Raw genomic sequence first — 25,700 nt, forward strand, 5'->3', positions numbered from 1 at the left:
CTTTGCTTCTTGTACGAGCCAGGAACTCTGATCATGTTCTTTGTTTTCAAAGGAATTCAGAACAATGGCTACAGCTTTGAAGTTTTTAAAAATGTCTGACTTTCACTTCTCCTCAGATTCTGACAGTGGATTTACACATGGACACATGGGATATGTGTTTTCAAAAATGTATCATGTGTCAGATGACAAATATGGATGTCTGTCTGGGAATATCCCAGCCTTAGAGTTGATGGCCTTGTATGTCGCCGCAGCCATGCATGACTACGATCATCCAGGGAGGACGAATGCTTTTCTGGTTGCCACTAGTGCTCCTCAGGTAAAGGTTCAATTTTCATGAGAAGAAAATATTTTAGGGTATATTTCTTGGAGTACAATTAAATTTCCAGATATGGCTTGTAAGAGGCACTCAAATCTGCATGGAACCAACCTATCCTTAGTCCTCAGGAAATTCTTAAAGGACTTGTTAATTTCCAAAAATGTCGTGGCTTGGGCTAAGATAGTTATAGCAGATGTTTGACCTTGTTACATAGGAAGATTATTTCTCAGATGCCTTCTTGGGAGGGAATCAAATGACTAACTAACAGTGAATACCCTCAACAAAGCAAAGACAGCTTACAAACACGTCCCTTTCTGAAAAGACTGGAGAACCATGTTTTTCTTGGTCCTTTAAAAGCATAAGACTGTTTAGACACCTTACTCTTTGAAAATATTTTCATGGCAACACTTATTCTTAGTGCTTGTATTTTCATTGGTAGGAATTTACTGTCCATTTATATTATACATTGGGAAGAATTCATTTTGCCTGAACAAAGTTTCCTCAAATAAAATTTTTTTAAAAAATAATTACACACATACATAATTTATATATAATATATAATTTATACATGTAATAATAAATATATATATAATTATATATAATGATATGCAGAAAAGGTTTTAAGGGGAGAAACTTATATGTCAGAAAATAGAATTACCCAAGAGAAGGCATTAACAGTCAAGATAATTTTTAATGGCCAGCATAAAACTGAGGAACTGAAAGCCTTCCGTATCCTCAAACTTTTGTGTTTCCTTTTTAGCTTAAGAAGTCAAACCCCCTCTTCTCTTTCCTTCCACCCTAGGCCGTGCTGTACAATGACCGTTCAGTTCTGGAGAACCACCATGCAGCTGCAGCGTGGAATCTCTTCATGTCCCGGCCAGAGTATAATTTCTTAGGTAACCTGGACCATGTGGAATTTAAGCATTTCCGGTTCCTAGTCATTGAAGCAATTTTGGCTACTGACCTGAAGAAACACTTTGACTTTGTAGCCAAATTTAATGCCAAGGTAAGTAGATCTCTGCCAGTGTTCATTTTATGACACATCAAAGGGGTCTTATAATCAAAGTATTAAATGAAACTCAATCACTGTGAGCTTTCCGTGAGAAGGAAATGATTGAACTATTTATCCCCCAAGCTGGCCTCTAGGCACACTCTGAGTCTAGATGCTCGCGAAGTTGAGGTCTTGGCTGTGTATGTTAGACTTTGTTCTACAGAGAATAGGAAACATTAGCTGCCACTGTTGCTTTGTTTGATTTAACAAATAATCATGTTTACAGTGTATGAGGTAAATTATCTGACAGCAGAAGGAAGGAAAGAAAACTTGAATCAAAACTTCATGTATCAAATTTAAAAGTCCAAGTATTCATTCAAGAAAGCTCCTTATTTGTTCCTTGGAAGAAGCCTTAGTCAATAAAGTATTTGCTTTGTCAGCACGAAGACCTAAGTTTGACCCTTAGAACCCACATTTGAAAAAATAAAAATAAAAAGCTGAGCATGGTAGTGGTCATGTATAATGTCAGTGCCTTAGCATTGGAGAAGCAAACACAGGAGGCTCCAGAGTCTCACTGGCCAGGAGCCTAGACTAGTCAGAGAGAGACACTGTCTATAAAGCTCCTGAGGAAAGATACCTGGGGTTGACCCATGCCCCCTACACACCCACTTACACACACTCCTGCATGTACATTTATGCATATACATACAAAAGAAAACTTATTATAGTTTTATGATTTAGTAGAAATTGATACTATGTGCTAGCTTCAAGCAGGATCTCTTGTAAGTTCAGTAATAGTTTCTTCATTGATTAATTTTGGTTGAACTGCACCAACTTTTTATCTTCAGTGCAAGCTGCTGACATTAGTTCCAGAATCTGAAGTCCTCGTGTTTGATGTTCTCGTTCCTACACAGAAAGAAGACAATAAAATTCTGTTGTCATTTTTCATGTTCTTCCTGAGCTGTCATAGAGACAGAACATATTGGTTTTGTCCCTCAAACAGGTGAACGATGATGTTGGGATAGATTGGACCAATGAAAATGATCGTCTCCTGGTGTGTCAAATGTGTATAAAGTTGGCAGACATTAATGGGCCTGCTAAGTGTAAAGAACTCCACCTGAAGTGGACAGAGGGCATCGCCAGTGAGTTTTATGAGCAGGTAACTCACCAAGCTGCTTCACCCACCACAAGCTATGTGTCCTTGTTGTGTACAAGTTCACCAACACTTCTCTCCAGCCGTGACAGCACGATCATTCTATCTACATTTATAATTGTGGCAAACATATACACTGGACCGTTTCAGTGGGAATTTAAAAATGGCACATGAACTAAACTCTTGAACACTGAGGTAAAATTATCTGCAGGCATTTTGGAGAGATATGTCAATATGACAGAATAATCTACTGAGATGCTGTGATTCATTTGTAATGCTGAGCCAAGGTTGCTTATTGTAGTAAAAGTAACATTAGATGGGCATAAGAAAACCTCAATTGACTGCTTTCCTAGCTAAGTAACAACAATGTATGAAATAGATGCCTGTGTGTATATGTGTGTGGAGTGTGTGTATGGTGTGTATGTGTGTTGTGTGTATGGTGAATATGGTGTGTGTGGTGTGTGTGTGTGTGTGTGTGTGTGGTGTATGGGGGTTGTGTGGGTGTATATGTGTTGGAAGAAGGGTGCTTGTTGGTTCCTGACTGCTCAGTCCCAAAATAATCACACAGAAACTGTATTATTTGAAACACTTTTTGGTCCATTAGCTCTAGCTTTTTATTTTCTAACCCTTACATCATAATTAACCCATTTCCATTAATCTGTGCATGACCACAATGTTGTGATGTACCAGCAAAATTTCAGCACATCTGTCTCCGACTGAGGCTCCATGGCTTCTCCTGACTCTGCATCCTTTTTCCCAGCATTGGCCCAAGACAGTTTCTTTATTAACCAATGGTATTCACAGCATACAAAGGGAAATCCCACATGTGTGTGTGATGTGGGTGTGTGATGTGTGTGTATGGTGTGTATGTGTGTGTGGTGTGTGTCATATGTGTGTGGTATGTGTATGATGTATGTTTATGTGTGCTGTATGTATGTGGTGTGTGTGTATGGGACTGTGTGTGTGGCATGTGTGTCACGTGTGTGTCGTGTGTATATGGTGTATGTTTATGTGTGTGTGGTGTGTGTGCATGTGTGGTGTATATGTCTGTGTATGGTGTGTATATGTGGTATATATGGTATAAAGTGTGTGTGGTGTGCATGTGTGTATGGTGTGTGTGTGGTGTGTGTCTGTATAGCATGTATGTGTGTATATGGGGTGTGTATGGTGTGTGTGCGTGGTGTGTGTGTGCATGTGTGGTGTGTGTATCTGTGAATGTGAGGTATATATGTGTGTGTGTATATACACACAAACTCTATGTATGATACAAGAACAAAATATTTAGCAGCATGTAGTGAAAAGCCACTACATGCTGGCAAGTATAGGTGATCATCCCCACATAAACCTCCATTGATCTAATTACATTTGCATTTCTGAACAACTTTCTTTAAAAAGTTTGGTAGTAAACGAGAGGAAAGAAAAGCAAGGATTCAGTGACATATTGAGATGTGAAAAAAAATGAAGATGTTTGCCCTGGAGGGAAACATAGATGACAGAGTGACTGTGGTCCAGTGTTAGAAGTCGTGTGTGCAACTTTAAAATCGGTTTCTCTGCACCTTGCTGTGGCGTGTGAGCTGGGAAGGCCTCCTAAGTACTTATCACAGACCTGTCCAAAATGAATGTTAGGTTCTTCTTGAGTGCCCTAAAGACCACAGGGTTGAGGTGGCATGGTGGCCCAAGTTTGAAATCCCAACATCGGGAGGTTGAGGCAGGACCTCCAGGGGTTGTAGTGTGAGGTCAGATCACAGAGGTGTGACAGTAACAAGTCTATCCCTATTAGTATTAAAGGTGCCAATCAGGATGGGGCACTTAGTAATGAGTGGTGCTTAAATAGGGATTGGAATAAACTTTTAAGATTTATGTATTTATTTTAGCATTCATATGTAAAATAAAATATTTATGCTTTTAAAGATAGTGTATTGCCTTTTCTACTAATAGCATTATCAATCAATGGTAAAGTATTAAAATACAGAAAATATGAAAGAAAAGGAAAACCACATACCCTGGCTTGTAATTTTATTGATTTTTAAAGTTTTCTAGGTAACCTCTTTTTTATGATCTGTTTGATTCTCATAAGTATTTAAGGCAGTTAAAGACAAAAAATTATAATATATAAGAATATTAAAAACATAATTACAGAAGATACAAATTAAACAAAATCTGGCCTAATATAGGAACTTGAATAGGGCAAGAAAATGGTTTATGTTTTCTAGAAATCAAGCCAAAAAGACAAACATAATAGGGGGTGCGGCTCAACTGGTGGCATGTTTGCCTAGTGTGCAGAAAGCCTTCAGTTCAAACCCCAGCACCACTGAAGTAGTGGTGCATATGAGTAATCTCATTAAATGTCCTCTTGAAACTGAACCAAAAACTCAAGACTGCACAGTTAACAAATACCAGGAAGAAAGTCCTTCTGTGGCTATTTTAGCCTTCAGCACAGTGACTCAGAGCAGTGACATCAAGGGATTTTATGTGGCTATCTGGGTTGTGGCATATCCACACGTTAAATATCAGGTGAATGTTGTCTTGTCTTATGTTTATAGTCCTCTGTCATTTACCTTTGTCATTGTGAATCCGTGCTTCTAGGGGGATGAAGAAGCCAGCCTCGGTTTGCCCATAAGCCCCTTTATGGACCGCTCTGCCCCGCAGCTGGCCAACCTTCAAGAATCCTTTATCTCACACATTGTGGGTCCTCTCTGCCACTCGTATGACTCTGCGGGTCTCATGCCGGGAAAATGGGTGGATGACAGTGATGATTCGGGAGACACTGATGACCCAGAAGAAGAGGAGGAGGAAGAAACCTGTGAAAATAATACAGCTCCCAGTAAGCCATAGAACCTGTTTCTGATGAGAGTTTCTTGGGGTGATTTCTGCTTTGGATTCAGAGGAATTGACGCTTCTCATAAATTACATACTTTAAATCCAGCTATCCTTTCCTGGGCCGAGTACTAAATAGCTGCCCATGGCATCATAGAGACAGCAGAAGATGCAAAGTGTGACAATCAGATATCATACAAAGAGATGTTCTCTCACAAAGAGATAAAATAGAGTTGATAACTAGCTTCAGGATTTCTGAATGATTTAGAATTTCGGTTACTGTATCAATTGCAAGCTTTTTTTTCATGGTTGAGTTGGGGATGGGAAGAGATAAGAGGGCTTTAGTCTTTTACTTAACCAATTGCTCAGGACATTAGTCCTAGTACTAACAGTAGACCTATGGACAAAAAAAGTAAATCCTTGTCCTTTTTGATGTCTGTTCTAGAAGAATTGCAGATATTTGGCAACACAAACCAGTATGTTCATAATGTGCTAGGTACTGATGGATACAATAGATTAGTTTTGGGGGATTGGGATCATTCTTTGTCTTACCTTTTGAGGGGATATAAAATATTGCAGAGAATTTTAAAATGATGTATCTAGGAAGAGAGAAAGATTTTAATATGTCTTAAAAGACATGTAAAAAATGAAGGAATATTCCATGGGAATCTATGTGGAAATGGATCTTAAGAAAAGGAACAGGCAGTGGCTTTAAGGTCCTGCCCTGGGTGACAGGAAGGGGAATTAGGGTGACTGAAGCAGAGGACAAGGGGAGGAAGCATAGGAGAAGCCATGGAAAGTCATATGGTACAGGCAGGTGATAGAGCTCTGTGGGTCACAGTGGGAGCTTGGCCTTTTATACTAAAATGAGAAGTCACAGATGTCTATGAGCAGAACAGTTAGCGAACTCAACTCACATTTTAGCTAAGTTGTTGTGGGAATGTTTGGGAATTTGGCCCAAGATAAGAGCATCATTTCAACTGTTGACGTGATCCGAACTACAGCCGACTATGACTTCTTTAGGGTAGTATCAGTGGTGTGACCATGAGCACCCATCTGTCACAAATACCCGGACAAGAAGCCACTTAAGGGAGGAATGTTTATTTGCTTCACAATTCTAGGTTACAGTCCATGGCTGAGGTGAAGTCATAGTGGCAGGCACTTGAAACAGATAACATCACATCCATAGTCAAGAACAGAAAGAAACCCATGGATCCCTGCTTGCTCTCTATGTTCATGCTCAGCTCACGTCCCTCGCTCTCCTACACTTCAGGGCTAGCCCAGGAAACAGGGCCATCCACATTCAGAAGACATGTGATGTCTCCTCATATCAGTTAACAGTCAAAACCATCCCTCACAGACATGCCCACAGGCCAACCTGAGCCACAGTTCTTTAGCCAAACTTTCTTCTCAGGTGGTCCCGAGTTATAGGAATTTAACAGTGGACAGGTGTCAGTGCACCATCACATCTGATAATTGGCTTTGGGTTCATGACACAGACAGTCAGTAATCAAACTGACCCAGGTGACTATAAAACTATGACTCTGTCACACCTTTAGATATACTCCTCGGTATCTTACAACAAAACACAGAGACTAATAACACAATTAGTAAAATCCAGAACCCCTAGAATGGCACTACACAAGGAAGTTCCTGTGATTGTGTGAACACAGCTTGTTTTCTATCCATTGAACTGATCGACAAAGCAAGGCTTTAGTATTTTAAAAGTCCTTGAATAAAGCATTGCCACAAGTGATGCCCTTTTCATTTTCCCCTCTATTTTGGTAACTGTCAGGAAAATACAAGAGTTGGTTCATATCTGCCATGGAGTAAGGAGGTTCACTGCTTTGCTGGTTTGGTCCATTCTGATATGTGTGTGTGTGTGGCTGTGGATAAAGATGATATAGTTGATACTGATGACATTGATATAGATAAAGTTAGCTATACCCTGATTTTCAGAAACACTTGAAAGAATTAAGACTTACATGACAGAACCTTGGAACACTGTCTTGGGCCAGATTTGTGCATGTTCTGTCCTACCTATTAGTCTTTCTTGTTCTTTGTCTTTTTTTACTATCGTGTGTGTATGTGAGTGTGTGTGAGTGTGTGTGTGTGTGTGTGTGTGTGTGTGTGTGTGTACAGGCATGTGTGTGGAAGTCAGGGGAAAACATTCAGTGTTATTCATCTTGCATTTTATTTAACACAGCATCTCTGTTTTTATAGCTGCCTAAACCAGGTAGCTGTCTCTACATCACATCTACCTATAAAGCATTGAGAATACAGATTCTCTGGTACAACATCAGCTATAAGTGGATGACAGGATCCAAACTCAAGTCCTCTTGCTTGTACAACAAGCTACCTCCAAAGCCGTTTGTTTTCAAATTGAGTGGGGAAAAGTGAAAAATTGGTTTTTCTCTTAATATTTTATTGTTGATATATTTCTCTGATGCATATAAAAATAAATTATTGACTTTAGGATTCAAAGCTAGAACCTGAGACTTGAAATTCAAAGGTTAGTTATTCATCTTTTAGTTCTCTCTTCTGCTTTGTTTCCACTTCAAACCATCAAACAGCCTGATGATTTATTTGTTCATGGAGAGACAGGTCCTTCAGTGTCATAAAAGACCTGTCGGCTGAGCCTCTGAAAATGCTTCATCCAAGGAGAGTTTTAGGGATTGCCGTTTAAGCTCATAAACATTATTAAGGCGCATACCCAGGCATGGGGAATTGAAGGAGTCATGCGAGGACCATTATTTATCAGGCTCAGCTTGCCCATCTAAGCTTGAGTAGAGAATGATAGTTCCAAACTCTGGGCTGGCATGCTGGCCTCCAGAGTGATATGCTTTTCCCTTGGTCTTTCTGTTTCAGCCAAGTCTAGTGAAGCATCCGTGAAAATTCTATGGGTTCAGTTACACATGACTTTCGGTGTTTAAGTTTCCCCCTTACACAGAAATTTAAAACATCTCTGCCACAGTTATCAGATACTGTAATTTTAGACATATGACCTTTTTATACTCAGATTTGTGCTGAGGAATGTATGTTTAAGTGTGTGGGGGAATATGTGTGTACATGAAGGTGCAGGGGGTTAATTTCACCTTTTTTTATTTTTATTTGAGATAGGATTTCTCTGTGAACTTGAAGTTACTTAGTTTGGCTAGGCCAGTAGCCAGTGAGTTCCAGGGATCCACCTGCCTCCACCTCCCCCAGTTTGTGTTTACAGTGGGAGTGCAGATGCATTCCAACATCCCAGCTTTTCATATGGATGCTGGAGATCAAGCCAGGGTCCTCACGCTTGTACAGCAAACACTTTATCCACTGGTCCATCTCTCCAGCTCCCTGAAATTATGGTTTTGAAGTGCGTTTGCAATCCCCAAAAGGACAAAGGTGGAGTGATGTTAGCAGATTTAAACACCAGCCACGGTTAGAGTTGTGACATTTAGTTAGACACTACCTCATTTGAATAAAGAAGAAAGTAAGACTGGCAGGCAACCGTAAGCAGTGGGACAAGGTATTAGAGCTGTAGAAGACACTCAACCTACTTTGTTTTTGACTCCATTGCTCTTGAGTTCTTTGTAATTTTTGTTTCAGAATTCATAGTGGCTGCAATGTTTGTTATGATTTAGCCTGATCTTAGATTTCAGGGGGAAAAATATTAAATAGCCACTGGTGAGTTCTGCCGTTTGTAAAACTTGGAGGTCTCCCAGGAAACAGAATAAAATGCTGCAGTGTGATGTTCTGAGCAGAGGGGGCTTTTTAACCCACCTAATAATTAAATCTGAAAGGTTCCTGGGGCGAGCTAAGAGGTTTCTAATGAAGTACGAAGCTGTGCTTAGAATCCAAGCAATGAAAGGCTCTTTGTTCTCTTTTCAAAAGGTTCCAGTGCAGAATAATTTGGCTCCCAGCACAGGCAGGCTTCAGACCACCTGCAGATTCTAATCTACGCAAATTTATTTGGTACAAACTTTCTCCTACGTCACTTGGTTCAGCATAATTCCAGAGAGGTTTATTGCTAATGTTTAACAGCCACTTAAGGGAGCAGCTGCTCTTCTGGGGCCTGTCCCAAAAGGAAAAAAAGGGGGGAAATGGAGTTTGGGGTTATCTTCTTCCCAGGCAATATGGATACTGTGAGTAGTAGAGAGTTTTCTCCCACTGTGATTCAAACCTGTCCTGTGATAAAGTATTTGGGTAAGAAGTATACTCAGGGACTGGAGAGATGTCTCAGTGGTTAGGACTCCTTTCTGTACTTGCAAAGGACCTGGCTTTATTTCCCCAACACCCACATGGCAAGTCACAACTATTTGTAACGCCACTTTCCTGAAATTCACTGTCTTCATTTGCTTCTGCAGGTTCTGTCTGGATGTGGTGCACATACACTGACACGGGCTCACATACAGTATATAAATAAAAATAAATCATTTCCAAAAGCAAATTCATGCTTCACCACCACCACCACAGCAGAATTAGAGCAGCCGGCTTTGAAAAGAAAACAATTTCCTTTTAAAAACACATGCTTGCATATTGCATGGCATAGGTGTTAGCGTTTATGTGGCAGAGTGTTTTGGTGGATCCGAGTCAAGAATGCTGGAGAGCTCACACCACACAACAGATCCCATGGAAGAGATTAATTGGGGGTCGGGCATGAAAGGCCATCTCATAGTGAGGAAGAGAGAACAGAGACAGACAGATAGACAATGAGAGACCAAGAGAGTGGTCTAGTGCCAAGGGCGTTTTAAAAGGTACAGTGGTTGGTGACAACATGGCTGCTGCTGGCCCTGAGCCCCTGAGGACAGGCTGGGGGAGTACCTGGCTCCTAACGTTCTTCCCTTTTGTTTATTATAAAAGGTGAAGAAATAGGAAGGGGTGAGGGTGAGGCAGGTGAAAAAATAGTCACGGGTGATGGAGAGGCAGGAATGGTGTACTGTGAGGCAGGAATGGTGTACTGTGGTCTTTTGACTGCTTCCTATGCCTGCGGGTGTTGATATCTTTGGGGACCCAAGGAAGATGGGATGGTGGCTTAGTCCTGGAAAAGCAGGCTGTTGCTTTCCAGACTGCAGAGCCATCTCAGGGCTAGGGAAGTACAGTCAGCTTCTATGACACTGGACCACCTGGGGCTAGCTGCTTTGAAGCTGCCTAGGATGCAGATCTTGAGGAAACATCTGGACCGGGAAGAATGCTGGAACAAATATATATATTAGGGACAGAAGATAAAGTTAAGGAGTTCAGGGGGAAATGTTTTTATTAGATGTACATTTTAGGTTTATGGTCCTGGTACTTGGGGGAGGGGAGTCCTAAGACCAGAGAAAGGGAGAGATATCCCACCTTCTGAAATAGGTGGAATAGGCATTTGGGAAAACAGGCTGTTGATGACAGTACTTATCTGGAGTCATTTTGACTTATGAGAGGTGGATCCGGGTCAATTCCCCAAATATTACAAGAAATTTGTAAGTTTACAAAAAGGTATGAGTTTTAGTGTTACCACTGTTTAGTTAGTATTACCACTGTTTGTAATCTGTACTGAAATTCACCTTGAAGAAAAATGTGGTAGACTCATGCCTTTGATTAATAGTAGGAAGTTGGAAAACAATTTAGGGTTAAAAACATGAATACTCTCTCTTGAATCCAGGAGACTAAATGTATATAGGTTAGACAGATGTCTGTAGAAGAATGAGAAGCACTTTTAAGTCTATACTAGAAAACAACAGGAAAGTTAGAATCTTGAGCTTGTGACTCTGATAAGAGTAGTCAATACTTACACAGCTGGATTAATAGATTAGCATAACTCTGTGGATCTTCAAAATTCCGAACTTTTGAAGTCTTACTCTAAGAATAGAATAGAGAGGAAAAGAAATCTGAAACATTTTTTATTGTTTTATACCATAAATCACTTTCTTATCAAAACTCAAGCTTTCATGTCTACAGATCTTTAGAACTTGCATTTATATACTCCAAATCACTTTCTTACCACAACTTAAGGTTTCATATCTTCAGACCTTTATAAATTTTTTACACACCTTAAAACACCTTCTTAGAGCCTAAAACACTTACTCAGCTTCTCATAACTTAAGCTTTTATATTCTTTTACCTTAAATAAACTTTACACCACTCATCCTATCCACTACTTCGCTGAAACACAAACAGTTGGTTACTAAGATCAGTCATTTAAAGTGCATTCCTTTAAATAAAGCAATAGTAGAAAGTTGCAGTGGAAATCGGGTTTGTGAGTTTATCTTCTTTTAGAATATGACAGCGAGGTCAATTGTGTCTAGAACTATAGGAAGGTGAGGCCTACAGCCTGAGTCTTACATGTGAAGAGAACTGAGAATGCAGACAGAGCCTTGGTTGCTTCTGTTAAGATGACAAAGCTCTCTCACTAACCTAGTCATCAATGCCATCAGAGATCTGAGAAGGATACATTTTACCTGTGTAAGTAGGAAGTATAGATCAAGCAGCTTTCCAATCTATTAAGAATGACAAAATCATACTAGCTATCTAGACAAGCCCCATAAATTTCTACATGGTCATTGCAGGCATACATCCCAGGGCAGCATTAGACTTTGGCCACCAAACCCAGAAGAACCAACAGACTTTCTTGTGTAGGAGGAATTTGGGGTGGCGGGGGATGTTGCTAGCCTTCTTTGTCTAGGTAAAGCAGGACAATCAGTTCTTCAATGACCATCATGCTCTTCTTGAAGTAATTGATACTACCAGAAGCAAATATGTCTCACTGTCAAGAAAAATTTAAGTTCTTAAAACCTTTCAAATGACATGTTCTGTAGGTCTTTGAAAGATTTGAAGAATACCTATCCATCTGAAATATATCTCTGTACATCTAGAAAACCTAACTAACATGTGTACATTATAGATTACTATCTATTAATCTGTATTTCATATATATTACATTTATTTATGTTTTATTAAAAATTTCCACCTCCTCCCCACCTCCCTTTTTTCTCCCCCCCCCCACTCCCCACATCCCACTCCCCTCCCCCTCCATCTTCAGTCCGAAGAGCAGTCATGGTTTCCTTCCCTGTGGGCAGTCCAAGGTCTTTCCCCCTCCATCCAGGTTTAGGAAGGTGAGCATCCAAACAGGCTAGGCTCTCACAAAGCCAGTACATGCAGTAGGATCAAAACCCAAAATGAGCTGCATATACACAATACCTTAAAAAAGAGCAGAAATATACATAGTATAACAAAATTGACCTTAAATTTGTATAAATAGACCAAGATCCAAACCAATGCATAGTATTCATCTTTATATAATATCACCCCTTAAATGAAAACAAACATTTATGAATAATCATTTTGGGAATTTGGATGTTGTTTTCTCCAAATTGCTTCCTGCTGTTTACTGGGCAAAATATTTTTAGGGCTCATGGTGACCTTTCAGGGCACCTTGTCCTATCACACCACATTAGTCTGGAAGGAATCCACAGAATCTCATCCTCTGTGGAAACAAAAGTAGAACCTCTTTTCCAAAGTAACATATCCTTAGACCCAAATTTTGAAGACAAGATACCTTTATGTTGGTTTAATTTAACAGTCACCAGAAGCAAATGTCTCTCTGCAGTCAAAAAATTCAAGAAAACATAATAATATACATACACTCTCTGTGTATATTTCATTTTTACATGACTTATTTTTCTTTACTCTTTTAATCTGTAATTATCTGTACTCTTTTGTATTACTTTTACTATCTTTTTAAAGACTTTGTTTTATTTCTTAAATCTATTTCTTCTATACTCTTTTTCTTCTCTCACCCAAGCCTATATACATTTATGTAACACCATGACCCATACAGATTTTTTTTTTTATCAGAAACTGTCTTTATTGTATATCTGTAATCTTTTTCTGACCGGGAGTGCTTTTTTTTTTTTAAATCCTAAGTGGACATAGTTAGGACCAACTCTGCAGCCCTTCCTGTTTGTTCTGCCAGTCCATCATGGCAGAGGTATGTTCACTGCCTATGCAAGCCATGCTTACCACCCTAACTTCAGGGACATAGTGGGTCTATGTCACCATTAAGCAACTAGTAACACGCTGCTCACAAATCCCATTTAAGTGTAACACCTCCAAAAAGAGCCAGAACCAGAAATCCTTTCCTTAAAGAAACTGCAAAGTTTTTGCCACCAAAGCTGAGTCAGTAAACCTCTTAAAGGAGCCGTGCTTCTGCTTGTCACCAGCAAACAGAGATTATCTGAAAATATGCCGCTACCAAGAAGCCATGCTTAACTCTGTTCTTTTGTGTCTAAAATTCTTTCCCAAACTCTCTCAATTTTTATGTGCCCCATGTTGGCACACCATTTGTAGATGGATACTGCTTATTCATTTTCTGGCTGCTCTGACCCAAATAATCACACAGAAACTATATTAATTGTTTGGCTTATTAGCTAAGGCTTCACAGTAGGAGGCTGGTTGGACACTTGTTCATTTCCTGGCCTCCCAGACTCCTGAAATAACCAGAAACTGTATTAATTAAATCACTGCTTGGTCCATTAGCTCTAGCTTCTTATTGGCTAACTCTTAATTTAACTCATTTCCAGTAATCTGTGTAACATCATGTGGCTGTGGTTTAGCAGGTAAAATTCTGGCATCTGTCTCCAGTGGGGCTACATGGCTTTTCCTGACTCCACCTTCTTTCTCCCAGCATTCAGGTTAGTTCGCCACCTAGTTCTGCTCTACCCTATCACAGGTCCAAAACAGCTTCTTTATTAACCAATGGTATTTCCGGCATACAGAGGAGAGTCCCACATCAAGGCTTCTTATTAACTAACATCTTAGATTAACCCATTTCTATTAATCTGTGTATTACCATGAGGCTGTGGCCTACTGGTAAGGTTCAGAACATCTGTCTCCTTTGGCAGGTACATGGTATCTCTCTGACTCCACCTATTCTCTCCTCCCCTCACTTCCAGCCTGGCTTTATCTGTTAAGTAATTGGCCCAAACAGTTTATTCGTCAACCAATAAAGGCAACACATATACTAAAGGACATATCACATCATCTCATACAAGAGATTTGGGGGGGCAGGTGAAAGGGCATTTTGGAGTGGGGACAAGAGAAGGAGAGACAGAGATTCAGAGATATAGAAAGAGGAATAAAGAACTTGAGAGACCAGGAGAGGTCTAAGAGAGGTGACAGGGACCTTTTTAAAGGTACAGTGGCTGGTGATAACATGGCTTCTGGTGCTGAGTCACTGGAGACAGGCTGGTTTCTAACAAGAAGACTTGGAAGAGGTGGGTCCCATGACATCTGCAGTAGGAAAGTAGAGTTCAAGGAATGCTAATCTCTGCTATATTTCTCCTTTTTATGCAGACCCCAACCCACAGAATGGTACCCTTCACTTTTAGGAGGGTCTTTCCACCTCAACCTATTCTGGAAACTCCCACACTGACATGCCCAGATGCCCCCCCCCTTTTGTGATTCTATGTCCTTACAAGTTAGGAATATCAGTCATCAAATGTCAGTGGCATTTTTTTTTAAGAAGTGTCTTATTAGAGTCATGGGGGTCAGAGCCCATGCTTTGGCAGCCATAAGAAACAAAGTTCAGCCACCAATCTTAAATAAGTAAGTTAAAAATCTAAATTAGGGCTGTGATGGCCTAGCATATAAAAGCTTTCTGCACAAGGCTAATCTCATGACCAATATAGAAAAAAAGCCAGATGTGATTATAACTGAAGGTTTCTCTCCTGCCCACCAGTTCCCAAATAACCACTCTGAGGCAGGGTCTTCAGATGGGAGAAGGGGAGGGTTCCTTGTCTAAATTGTAGTCAAGCTAAGACTAACAGTGTCTTGGTTAAAGTCAAATACTCTGACAAAAACAATTCGGGAGAAGTAGTTTATTTTTTCCTCTCAATTCCAGGTGATAGTTCTTCATTGTGGGAATGTCATAATGCCAATCTGTAGAGTGCTGGTCACATAGCATCCACAGTGAAAACTCAAAGACCAATGAATCAGTGCTTATGTGCTTGTGCTCAGCTCACTTTCTCTTCTCAGAGGTATTCCAAGGTCACTACCTAGGGAATGACACAAGCCATAACAGGTGCAGCTTCCCAACACCACCCCACCCCTGCAGATATGCCCAAGGGCCCATCTCCCAGGTGATTCAAATTTCTCAGGATGACAATTAACACTATCACATATAATAAAGCTGTCTCTTTCACAAGTGTATCTCTGTCCCAAAACAGCATCCTTACTCAGGTTCTTTCTCCTAAGTGTACTTACACAGAGCACAAGTGCCATGAAAGAAAACTGAGCCAAATCAGTCTTTGTACAAAGTATACAAAAGACAGAAAAGCTCTCACCAATTGGTCCATATCAGATTGATCAATGACTTCACCTCATGAGCAGATGAATACTAGAGTAAAAAAGAATTCAAATTATTTTTCATAATTCTGCACCTATCTTTCTATCTCCCAGCATTTATTTGATTTAATATTTTTATGTGGTTCAAAAATACCTCAAAATAATTTAACTGATTTTTCCCACACATTTCTTACAATTAGATCTCACTGCTCTGTGGTGCAAGAAATTTCCACTACTCCTTATAATAAAACCAGCTAAAGACTCCCTAGCCCATCCATAAAGACGTTTGTAGATGGATCTCAAGAGATCTCACACAGCTGGCATATCCCGTGACCATTGGCAGGCTCCAGGTTCAGGGAGAGATGCTCTCTCAAAGACCTAGGTGGAGAGTGATAAAGAAAGGCTTGTGTTTTGGGGTTCCATGATGCGTCGGTTATCACTCTGTAATCTGAAAGTTGTGATGTCAACTTCTGACCTTCATACCTGCATATCCATGCACACAGGTGCACTTGAACTACTCATACACAATACAACCCCAAATATACAAGCAGAACCTGATGTGGGCAATATTAAATATGAAATATTATTTACATTTATCTCAGTAATTGTTTATTGTCATGTTTCTTCTCTTTCCTGTTCTGGAAAACTGCATTGTTAGCACATGTAAAGCAGGTGAGGTAGGTGGATAGATAAACAGAAAGAAAGATGTCTCTTTAGTATTTATCTCTGGAGTATAAGAAGAAAAGCAATAACCTTCATATATGTAGCTTGCACATAGTTCAATCTGATGCTTTATTTCTGATGTTTTGCAGGAAAGAAAACTTGCAAAAGGAGGAAAATCTACTGCCAAATAACTCAGCACCTCCTGCAGAACCACATGATGTGGAAGAAAGTGATTGAAGAGGAACAGGGCTTAGCAGGCCTAGAGAACAAGTCCCTGGACTCAGCCCCTTTGCAGCATCCCTCAGAGCAGATCCAGGCTATCAAGGAGGAAGAGGAAGAGAAAGGGAAGCCAAGAATTGAGGAGAGCCCGGCTCCACAGCCAGACCTGTGACCATGGGTAGAGCGAGCCATGCTTGCATACAGAATTACTTGTCCCGGACACTTTCCAAGCCAGCACAACACTTAGACACAACACTGTAGAATACCAGAAGGTGGGCAAATGGCTACAGCATTTGGGGAATTCTTCACATTTTGTGTGTTTCCTTTTACAGTAAGGGATGACGCTGAAGGCTAGCTTTCACTCTGCGACACCAGTGACTAAGGATCGTTTTATCAAAGAGAAATATATGTGTGTGTATAGATTCCCACATAGGCTCATGTAAGACTTTTAGTCACATGTAACACACGCACACTGATAGCCAGAATGCCTGACTCCTTAAGGTAGCAACAGTCATATTAAGATATATAGAGGTCACTGTGACATAGACATCTTAAAGGATGAAAACCCAAGAGGAAATGTGCAGCTTAGCAAGAAAACAAACATAGGCTCAAGACTGACCAGCTTTTGTTCTCCCTAGGATGAACGTTCTAGAACATTGTTGGGATTCTAATGCATCCTGCCAACTGTGTGTGTAAGGGTGTGTGTGTGTGTGTGTGTGTGTCTGTGTGTGTCTGTGTGTGTCTGTGTGTGTGTGTGTGTGAGAGAGAGAGAGATGTTTGTATACGTGTGTGTGTGTCTGTGTGTGTATGTAAAGGGAGATGTTTGTGGTTTTAGTTGTTCATAGACTAGCTGTAGCAGGTGATGAAGTACATGTGAACATACAGAAGGAAGTCCTTTCTGGAGTGTCTTTGATTGGCGGCCTTCCTCCATTTAGCTTCTCCGAAGGTTTTTTTGGGAGGGAGGACTTGTGTGGGCCACATGCTAGGTACTACTACTACTTGCCACACAGAGGCGCCCTACCATCAGCCTCACACTCCAAAGACGGAGACTTTCTGGTCTACTTGCCTAATGAATGTATACGGGTGTGTGTGTGAGTACACATGTCACTCACCTATGATCAAATCACCATGGGAGGAAATGCCGTTCTTTACTGGTGGGCACCCAAGAGTAGCTGGAGTCAGTTTTAAAAGGGTGCTTGGGAAAGGCTCGGGAAGTTACCGTTAGTGATGATACCCTGTGTCTTCTCAAATTGCTGCAAGACGTGTTGTGGTAAAAAAGGCAGTCAACAAACTCACCTTGGGATTTACAAGAGATGAAGGTGAAATGCCAACTTAGGGCATTGAAGTTGGCCTCAGGAAAGCTGACCCTTGGCATCTGTTGCACGTTGTTTGCTCTGACATCCCTTGTTGTGGTCTTCCATACACCGTGTGATGCCACAGCATGGCCTTGCAGTCTGGCCCATGGTCATGCTCCTTTTGGAGAGGAAGATTATAGGTTGTTGATTATTGTTTGTGGCCAGACCATTGTAAGCTGTTTGGGTTGTTTTGTTTTCTACACTTGTTTATGCTGTGAGCCAAACCTCTATTTAAAAAGTTGATATTCACTTTCAATATTTTATTAGATATTATTACATATGTCATGACTAGTTACCGTGATGTAAATATAAAGGTTTTTTTTTGTTGTTTCTGTAGATAGTAAACTTTTTTTAAGAAAAAGAGGGGGAAAAGGGAAACATTTTGTAGTTATATTTTAATCACCATTTTATACATTGTAGCTGTCTCCAAGCCCAGGTGATGGTTCACTGTGGAGTCTGAGGGCCACCTGCCATCCCTGCTCTAGTCCGAGTCATAATCTGATACAGTTGTTTTGCTGTTAAAATTACGGCATTGTAAAGACAACAGCTTTTGCTGACTGACTTAATTTGATGTCTTTCCCTCCCTGATGAAAGCCTTTCTTAAGCAACTTGTTAACATTTCTCTCTGGACTCTATTGTTTGTAGCTCCTGGTTCAGTTCTGTGTTCACAGGATTCTAGTCAACCTACCCTCAAAGCTTGTGTATTGATTTCTGCCCTTTCACATTCTTAATTGTTTACATTAAAAACTTCTTTGTCTCTCATATATGGGTAGTGTACCCTTCCCTTCAAAATTATAATCTTATGATAATTCATAGCATTTTTTTCAAGAGAGACAAAGATGAAATCAAATATTTCAATGCATATTTTCTATTTAATATATTAATGCAAGGAGGATAGAAAAGATTAAGGCTTCATCCACACAATTAGAATATGTTTCATTATATTTCTGAGTTAACAGCAGGTCTTCAGCATTTAGCAAGCCTTGAATCATTTCTTCTTTCTTCATGGTGTCAGTACGTCTCTGTTTATAAATCTATTCTAAAACAAGAATCCTCCTTTGGTAAAGGTACCCTTCTGCTGCAACAGAAATTATAGACAAAGCTCTTCGCTGCATGCCCTTCACATCTGCCCGTGCTCGTTCCCATCTCCAAATATCTGTATCATACACATAAATATGGAGTAAGTGGATCAACAGGTCTGTTGGGAGTGTTTTTATTGGCAGTTTGAATAAAGCCACAGAATCAGAGTAGGAGCCCTGCTGGTTATATGGGGGGGGGGGGAGGTCTCAGAAAACTGTCTAATTTGGCTTGTTTTAAGGTACATGAAATAACAGGATCTTGACCAAAGCAATTTGAATCTATTTGTTCCAGAATTGTTCTCATTCCTCCAAGCAGATTTAAGTTTTTCCTTAGCAAACAAACAAGTGTCATTCTTCTCAAACCAAAAGGCAACAAACTGAAGAGGGTGGAGCCCCACCAAGCCTATGACCTAGAGATCCACCCTGATAAATCTCAAAGGCTATTAAACAACATCCAAAGTGTTTTTCATGAATGATGCTGTCCACCTTCTTGGTGACAGCAATATTACTGTGTTCACCTCCAACTTCAGAGTTAACTTCCTGTAGTGCCAATGTGTTTGATGCAATTTACTACAGTTTTATATGAGCCTATACAGGTGCCAATTGATAAACACAGGTCTCCCAGCGAAAGGGTTTCTACTCACTTAGGGAAAGGCTAGTTTCATAGAAAGCTATAACGCACCGGTGGTAGGAGAAAATGGAACCAGTTGCTCTCTGTGGAGTAAAAGCATAAGCATATTCTGCATGTTATCCATGTTATTTTCAGCATACTAATTGAATGTCTTTATGGTGATCGATGCCAGCTGACCTTTCGAATACTATTTCCTTAGTAAAATAACTGAAGAAAAAAAATTGTTCTCATTTATGTAAGACCTGGTTTTGTTTTCAGTAGGAGATGAACTCAGTCCTGAATATTCTCTAGCTGTCATTACCTGGCATTGAGGAAATTGTCTCCTGTTGGAGAAAGCATCAGCTTTCTACCTCCATCGTGCCCTGTTCTGCCTGCTTGGGATTGAGTCCAGAGCAAACATTAGCTATAGCAGCCCCAGTAACCCAAGGAGAAGAACTGAATACCTTGACGATGTCTATATTTACAGTTTCCCCGTGCCCTCTGCCTTTCTTTCCCAGAGAACTTTCTTGAAGGTAAAAGCTGTGCAAAAGGCACGAGACTCAGGCCTATTATTTGTTTAAATGATGGAAAAGTATAAATTATTTTCTAAATAATAAAAATATGAAAATTATCATTGTAAATAAAGTCTAAAACTTGAAATGACTTCTTCATAAAAGTGAAGTATTTGTATGGTGAACAACTCCTGAACAATGGGAAATGAATAATCCGGAAGTCCTGTCTATTCTGCTTTGGGACCTGCTCTTGGTGCTTCCATGAAGCAGGGGCCTCCGCTGTCCTCTCTTAGGGTAGCCATTAGAAGCACAGGGAAAACCATAAGGAAGGGCTTGTTAGCCTTCCCTCCTTCCTAACCCTGATCCCCATTAGATACCTCTCTTGATTTTTGTGCCATTAGCAATTAAGCTGCCTTTTCAACTGGCTGACAACTACAGCCACAGAGGTCTGTGACCTTACACAGAATAAGTCATTTTTTTTTTTTGACTTTCAGATCCTAGTGTGTGTGCAGAATGGGGAAACAACAAAAATATGCATGTTAATAGTTTGGCCCCAGATAACTGAAAGCCTCACTAATCATGTGCTTTGAAACGGAGGTCATTTTCTGCCATTACCATACCCCCTGAGCAATGAAATACTGCATGATCTCACACGAGGGAGCCATGATTATAGAATAAGAACACACTAATATACATTATGCAGCATGGATATTAGTAATCCATGTTCCTACTTTATATACACTGCATGTCCTGAAATGGTGTTACTTTTACATTACATAATACTTTTTTCCTCACCTAAGAGTTAGTCTTGATAGTTACTCTAGTAAATTACCCTAACAACTGGTTAGATTCAATGACTAAGATATTTGACCTTCTGTGTGTGAATATTTTAAGCATGTCTGCAGATGCAAAAATGAAGTAGGTGGGACTCAATCTTCTGCTTCAAAGGGTAACGTTGATCCTTGAGTTTTTTTAATGTCAAAAAGACTACCAGTGTATAGACTATATACTTTTTAGTTGGACCGAAGGCTCTACTTTTCTTAGTATCATATGTTGGCATCGTAGGTGTATACCCCCCAAAGTGGCATGGAACACAGGGAAAAGACAGCCTCCTCTTATAGATAAGAGTTCAGTATGGCCATGTTCACCCTAGACTCCTTGCTCTGTATTAAGAAGTGGCTCTTAATCATTAAAACTAGCAAAAACTAATGTTAAATCTTTGTGTGTCAATCCTGACAGAGTACTTACTTTGGCTTATTTTCTTGAACAATCACATTATAATTTTTTTAAAATTAGAATAAAATTCAAGCCATAAATGACTGCCTCCTGATACCAAAATGCTCACAGTTTGATATAACCAAGACTAATATCATGCAAGAGAAACCTTGTAGCATTTAACATTTTCCTAATGCTCTCAAGGGAAAATGTTTTGCAAAAGGATCAATAAGTACGTAAATTAATAAAGTACATTAAGTGTCCCCATGGCAGCTCACACAGTCCTTAACTCCAGTTACAGAGGATCTGACGCCCTCTTCTGGCATCCTTGGGAACTGCCTATAAATGGTGCACAGACATACATGTTAAGTAAAACATCCATCTACATAAATAAATTTGTGAAAAAATACCAAAGAATTTAAGTGCCCAAGTTACAATCTGATTTTCTCTGCATTATTCCAATGCACAAAATATATGATCCAGCAGCTTATCACTATACATTAAAAATGATAAATGATCTATTACCATAGATAAATTTTATTTACTCAATTTTAATATAGTTAAAACTCAAATTCTTCAGCACTAAAAAGATTAAACATTAATCTTGGCTTTCACAGATGAAGGGCTGACCCTGTGTTACTGCCCCACTGGGTAATATATGAAGTTCTTTTTTAGAAAGGTAACAGAAGAGCATCTGAAAAGCTTTGCTACTTTAAATTTTCCATTTTTGTCAGATGTACTTCTTACAAGTGAAGCAAACTGTTGCAGGAAATTCACTCGTCTAAACAACAGGAAAAAAAAAAAACAGTCTGCTCAAAGGACACCACACAGAGTAATTTCTCACCAATGTTACTTTTCTGGACCAATATTAGCAAAGAGTGTGTAATCAGAAATGCTCTTCTTTGGAACAAAGGAAGAAATGTTTTTAATGTCGTGGTCCAAGTCACCTCCACCCCATTTCCATAATGGAACCTGAGGTACAAAGAAGTAGTTACCAGCAGAATTGAGGACCACATGAAACCCTCACTACACAGCCAGACTCTTGTCCAACCTGCTTTCAAGCCAATTTAGTTACTCGCTCTGAAGGGAAATGACCTTATGCATCCATGATTCCTCTCAGACGTCATTACAGATAACAAGCACTTCTACTCATCGCTGTGTGTGAAACGCTGGTAATCAGAGCTTCTGTTGCAGAGAAGGAACTTTGCTCCTGGTAATTACATTCCCTTTACATAACAAAATATTCAGATATTAATGTGTAATTAATAATAACTGTTTAAATTGTTCTCTTTGTGTGTGTGTGTGTGTGTGTGTGTATATATATATATATATATATATATATACACATTTGCTCATGAATAAGAGTCCTGTCACTTTCTTTCAGATTTTCTAATTGTTTATTTTTCTAACTCAGAAAATCTCCATTACATTCAAAGTTTCATTTTAGCTATTTATAAACATATTCTAGAATTATACTGTTGCTGCCCTTAAAAAATAGCCCTGACATATCTATATATTACATTTTAATGGAGGGGTTCAATAACATTTGATATATAGCCGGGCAGTGGTGGCTCACACCTTTAATCCCAGCACTTGGGAGGCAGAGGCAGGCGGATCTCTGTGAGTTCAAGACCAGCCTGGTCTACAAGAGCTAGTTCCAGGACAGGCTCCAAAACCACAGAGAAACCCTGTCTCAAAAAAGAAAAAAAATTTAATATGTATTTATTCACCAGTCACTAATTTTGAGTACTCTGTTAAATATTTGCATGAGTTTTTTTTTAACATATTTGCTTGGGTTTTTGCATTTATGAGTGTCAGTGGACTGCACATATTCGCACAGTAGGACATAGAGCATGTTTTTTGTTTTGTGGGGAGTTTTTTGCACCAGTAAGGCTGATCTGTTAGCTAACAAGCGCTGGAAATATCTTTGAATACAAGAATCCCCTTGAACTCCTTCCTGGAGATTTTTATCCTACTAATCACACCATGAAAATTGGTGCTTTTACACATATTATGAGCTCTCAATGCAAAAACGTGGGGAAAAAAAGATTCTCGTTACCCTTCTGTAATGATGGCAGGGACTTTAACCTGGGTCCAGTGGGTTTGATTTGGGTAGACATGGTCAGTTTGCAGTTTTTGTCCTTGTGGAAAATGCGTTCTAATTCCTGATTGAGTGATTGATTGGATTTGTTATTTCTTCTCTGTGAACAGAAAAAGAAAAAAGGCATTGAGTGGTTCTTTATAGCAGATTCTAAATATTCAACCCTGTGTAATAATGTTTATAGGATGAATTTAGTTTTGTCTTTCTGAAACGCCCGTTATTTTCAAATAACTAAAGTGATAGTGGTGGGGATATCATTTGTAAATGACAATTTTTGACAATGTTTTCCTTACCACACTCAGCCTGAATAAGTTCATTAATTAGTATATTTGCCAAGTTTATCCATTTTTAGAAACACACAAAATTTGGAACTTAAGTGATTGTTTTACAGTTGAAATCAATTTGATCTTGCCTCCTGTATCTTGCACTTAATGTATGTAGCAATACTTAGTATCATTCCACCACAAGTATTTGTTAAGTGACATAGTTAATGGCTGATAAAAGTTTTGTAAAAAGTAGGATCTGTACAGAAAAAAAATTAGATAAATTATATTTATTTTATTGGTTTTTTTTTTAGTTTAGAGACTATATTGATACTCCCTTTTTGCCAGAATTACTGGAAGTGCCTCTTGGTTTTATATATTTGCATACATATTCAAAATTATTAAAATTGTGTCATAAATAATCAGTATGTATGCTTAAATGTGAAGATGATGTGTATTATAAAAGTGATTCTGTGGTATCATTCTTGATGTAGTTATTTGTGCATCCTGAGCCCTCCAGTCTTCTCATATCCAATTACAAGTGATTAACACACAGTGCTCTTTATTAAGGTGTGCACTGACTGTCTTAGAGTTCTCCAGGTTCTTTCTGGGTGTTGAATTCCCATGGCAACATCTCCTTCCCTATGGATAATGAATTCTTAGTCATTATTATCACCTAACTTTTTAACACAAAGCTGTATTCCTTACCTAATAAAATAGTGTCAAACAAAAATACCCAACTTCAAGCATTCAGATTCAGCATAATATGCAATCAAGTATTTCTGCTTATACTATAAATAATCCCACAGTTCTCTGAAGAATGGATACACAAGATGGAGCATTATATAGTTATACTTATGCAAAATTTAGGATTTGCCCTAGAGTTCTATCTTGGTATACTTGTAAGGCTTTCCATTGAGTTTTATAGTTGTATCATTGAGCGCCAAACCCCGACTTCATATTGACTTTACCTGGCCTAGTTCCAGACATACAACACTAGCACTGGAGCTAACCTGGGACAGATCAGAATCTCCTATCAGACACACAAACAAGAAAGGATACACATGCTCACATCACATTACAAAAATAAGCAATGGCTAAGACAGAATGTCTCTCATCAAACCCACTAGTCCTACAGAAATATTATAAAATAAGACTTGCCTAAATAAGCCTCAGACATAGAATTTAAAAGAACAATCATAAATATTATTAAAGAAGTCAATGATCTTAAAAAATATGGCAACCCCTACCTTACTCAATTTGAATAAATGCCTAAATGATGTCCAAGAAAATACAAATATGCAGATCAAAGCTGAATAAAATAAAACTCAGAAATTTGAAATCTGAACTTAGTAAAGAGAGAACTATTAAGGAGAAATAAAACTGAAATGAAGATAGATTTGAAAAATGCAGCAATACTAAAAAAAATCAAAGGAAAGCCTTATAAGGAGAATAAGATAGTATTTGGGAGCTCAATGATAAAAATAGAGGAAATAGATCACACAAGTAAATACTATGAAAACAATTCTATAACATAGGTTCTAAATGTGTCACTTCTTTCCTCTTTCTCCCAATCCTATGAACATTTTTTAAACACCCTGTTTCTCATTTAGAGGTCTTTTATATCTGAATCTGTCTTATTATGTATCTGAAATTCTTTTCTGACAAGGAATGCCTTTTCAAAATGCCAAGTGGGTATAGCTAAGAATAACCCTATGTCCCTGCCTGTTGTCTCTACCCCATCCAACATGGCTGAGCTATGTTCACGATGTGAACCAGAGACACAGTGGGTCTGTGTTGCCATTAAGCAACTTGTAGCACTCTGCTCTCAAACCCCATTTAAATGTTCCATAGTCAGACCTCCCAAAAGAGCCAAAGCTATTCATGTTGGTGAATCAGGAAGCAGGCTCTTATAGAAGCTGCCTCTGCTTGCTGCAAGCAAACATAGCCTATCTGAAAATAAGGCAGCTGCCAAGAAGTTGTGCTTGGCTCCTGTTTTGTGAATCTAGAAGTCATCTTTTTTTTCTTAAGCTTTTTAAGGTCTTATGTGGACCCATGCCCCACTTTGGACACCATTTTTTAAAATGGAGACTGCTCATTCATT

The 25,700-nt window shown here is 39.2% G+C and overlaps 1 protein-coding gene across 2 annotated transcripts in view; it reads left to right on the plus strand.

The window, feature by feature from the left end:
• The window catches only part of Pde3a (phosphodiesterase 3A), a 296,863-nt gene that overhangs the window by 262,663 nt on the left and 8,500 nt on the right, over window positions 1-25,700 (plus strand). The window contains exons 12-16 of one of the 2 annotated variants that reach the window (XR_005973556.1): window positions 117-316; window positions 1,119-1,322; window positions 2,311-2,466; window positions 5,047-5,284; window positions 16,392-16,733. Coding sequence is in view for 1 of the 2 variants with exons in the window: in XM_041644061.1 (XP_041499995.1) it covers window positions 117-316; window positions 1,119-1,322; window positions 2,311-2,466; window positions 5,047-5,284; window positions 16,392-16,633 (1,040 nt within the window). In the remaining variant the exon portion in view is untranslated. Of the gene's footprint in view, window positions 1-116; window positions 317-1,118; window positions 1,323-2,310; window positions 2,467-5,046; window positions 5,285-16,391; window positions 24,076-25,700 lie in introns of those variants that run through there. The other variant, XM_041644061.1, reaches the window with a different exon arrangement.

The sequence above is a fragment of the Microtus oregoni genome, unplaced genomic scaffold, assembly GCF_018167655.1.
Source record: "Microtus oregoni isolate MIOR12 unplaced genomic scaffold, Mior012 000002F_ref0000024, whole genome shotgun sequence".
Taxonomy (NCBI): domain Eukaryota; kingdom Metazoa; phylum Chordata; class Mammalia; order Rodentia; family Cricetidae; genus Microtus; species Microtus oregoni.